Genomic DNA, 1,893 nt, shown 5'->3' on the forward strand with positions numbered 1-1,893 from the left:
AAATATTAGTAAAAAAATTTTTTATGGGCAATGCATATATTTTTTATAAATTTAATAAAAAAATTTATTTTTTATTCAAATTTATTTTTCATCAAAGAAATTTTAAAAAAATTATTATGATTATTATTATATGAAAGACGCTACTCAAAGTGATTATGTGTAAGCATTTCTTTCACTCAATTTCTAATAAAAAAGAGTTTGACTTTACAATTGACTACTATTTTTTATTTTAGCCGGTAGTGGGGTACTATTCTTACCTTATAATATATATTTTACTGAGCATAAGATTATTGTTGGCAATAAAGTTATGGCAATAAATAACAATGTACAGCAAGTTAATTAATAATTAATAATTAGTATTAGGTAATATAATGAGGTGTTGTTGGATTAGATAGAACAAAATACAAATCGCTGATTACCAAGGAAGAAAAACCATAATAGTGTTTAGTGTTTGAAAGGCACAAGCCACATAGCATGTCTCGCCCACATCAACCACATTGCAATTGCATCCATCCCCACCTTTTTTTTTTAATTATTATTATTATTATTGTTATTATTATTATTCCATCCAATCATTGATTTCATCGATTTATAACATTTCTTCATAAGAAGACAAAATAAAAAAGAAACTAATATTAGTGTTTGAAAGGCACAAGCCACATAGCATGTCTCGCCCACATCAACCACATTGCAATTGCATCCATCCCCACCTTTTTTTTTTAATTATTATTATTATTATTGTTATTATTATTATTCCATCCAATCAAAGTTCTTTGATTTCATCGATCCCAAAGCCGTGTCAAATGCACATTCATGCATTTTGCATATTTGTCAAACTACAAAAGCCACATCAACCAGCTTTATACATTCCTACGCTAAATGATTCTATCCCTATAATGTTCATCACAGTCACAGCCAAAGAATAAATAAAAAAGTGATAATAAAAAATTGTAATATTTCTAGTAATAGCCGAAATAATTCACCAAGGTAAAAGAAAAAAGAAAAATAATCAGAAACTATACATATATTCCTAGCTAGATAAAAAGAAGAAGTGGTTAATTCCATCACGAAACGAAAGCTAACTAGCCACCAACCTCATATCTACATAGCATGTGGTTTTTCCATTCGCAAACCATTAAACCTCACCAACCATTACATCATGTTACCCACAACTAGCTACCACTACATTATGCATTTCAAGTTATTTCAATTATCAAGCAAAATTCATCTTCAGATTCATAAATTCCATACACCGATATCTTCACTTAAATTTGATAATTGAGAATAATTACATAATTTAATTAAATTATCATCCAATAAATCTTAATTATTAATTTGATGCTGAGTATCTACCTACCAATAATGATTCTTAGATCAAAATTACAATCTAACTAACATAAGAGAACCACATCAAGCTCAATTCACAATTTTAGAGAATTCAAGGATTATATATGTCGATTCTGAATTTAATAACTAATGAACAGACACGATTAATTCAGGACGATCCAATATTTCACATCTTATACAAGTGAAATATATATAACATAAAAACAATATAATTAAAAAAAAAAAAGAAAAGAAAAGAAGAAAAAAGAGTAGAGTTAATCCAACAAGTGATGGATCGGAATCGGAATTTTATAAGAAGGAGAAGGAAGAAGAAATTAAAGAAGAAACTAATTAAAAATTGTGTAATTTACGTAGCTTCACATTCCATCAGCTTGGAGGAAGCCAAATTAAAACGTGGAAATATAATAACCGTTTTTTCTTTTTTCAGATAATGAGAGAGAAGAAGAAGATGATGATGATCATGTACAGGAGCATGTCCTCTTAGGAAAAGTAGATCTGAAGAAAGCGTCCATGTCTTCCTTATTGTTCACATCAAAGAACTGGAAC

At 28.3% G+C, this 1,893-nt stretch overlaps 1 protein-coding gene across 1 annotated transcript in view; it reads right to left on the minus strand.

The window, feature by feature from the left end:
• Positions 1,495 to 1,893, minus strand: part of LOC107618900 (cyclin-dependent protein kinase inhibitor SMR1) — a gene marked incomplete in the record, with an annotated part of 1,383 nt that continues 984 nt past the window's right edge. Inside the window, 1 exon segment of the mRNA XM_016321077.2 lies at positions 1,495 to 1,893. Coding sequence (XP_016176563.1) covers positions 1,806 to 1,893 — 88 coding nt within the window.

This window comes from Arachis ipaensis, chromosome B09, assembly GCF_000816755.2.
Source record: "Arachis ipaensis cultivar K30076 chromosome B09, Araip1.1, whole genome shotgun sequence".
NCBI classification, from domain to species: domain Eukaryota; kingdom Viridiplantae; phylum Streptophyta; class Magnoliopsida; order Fabales; family Fabaceae; genus Arachis; species Arachis ipaensis.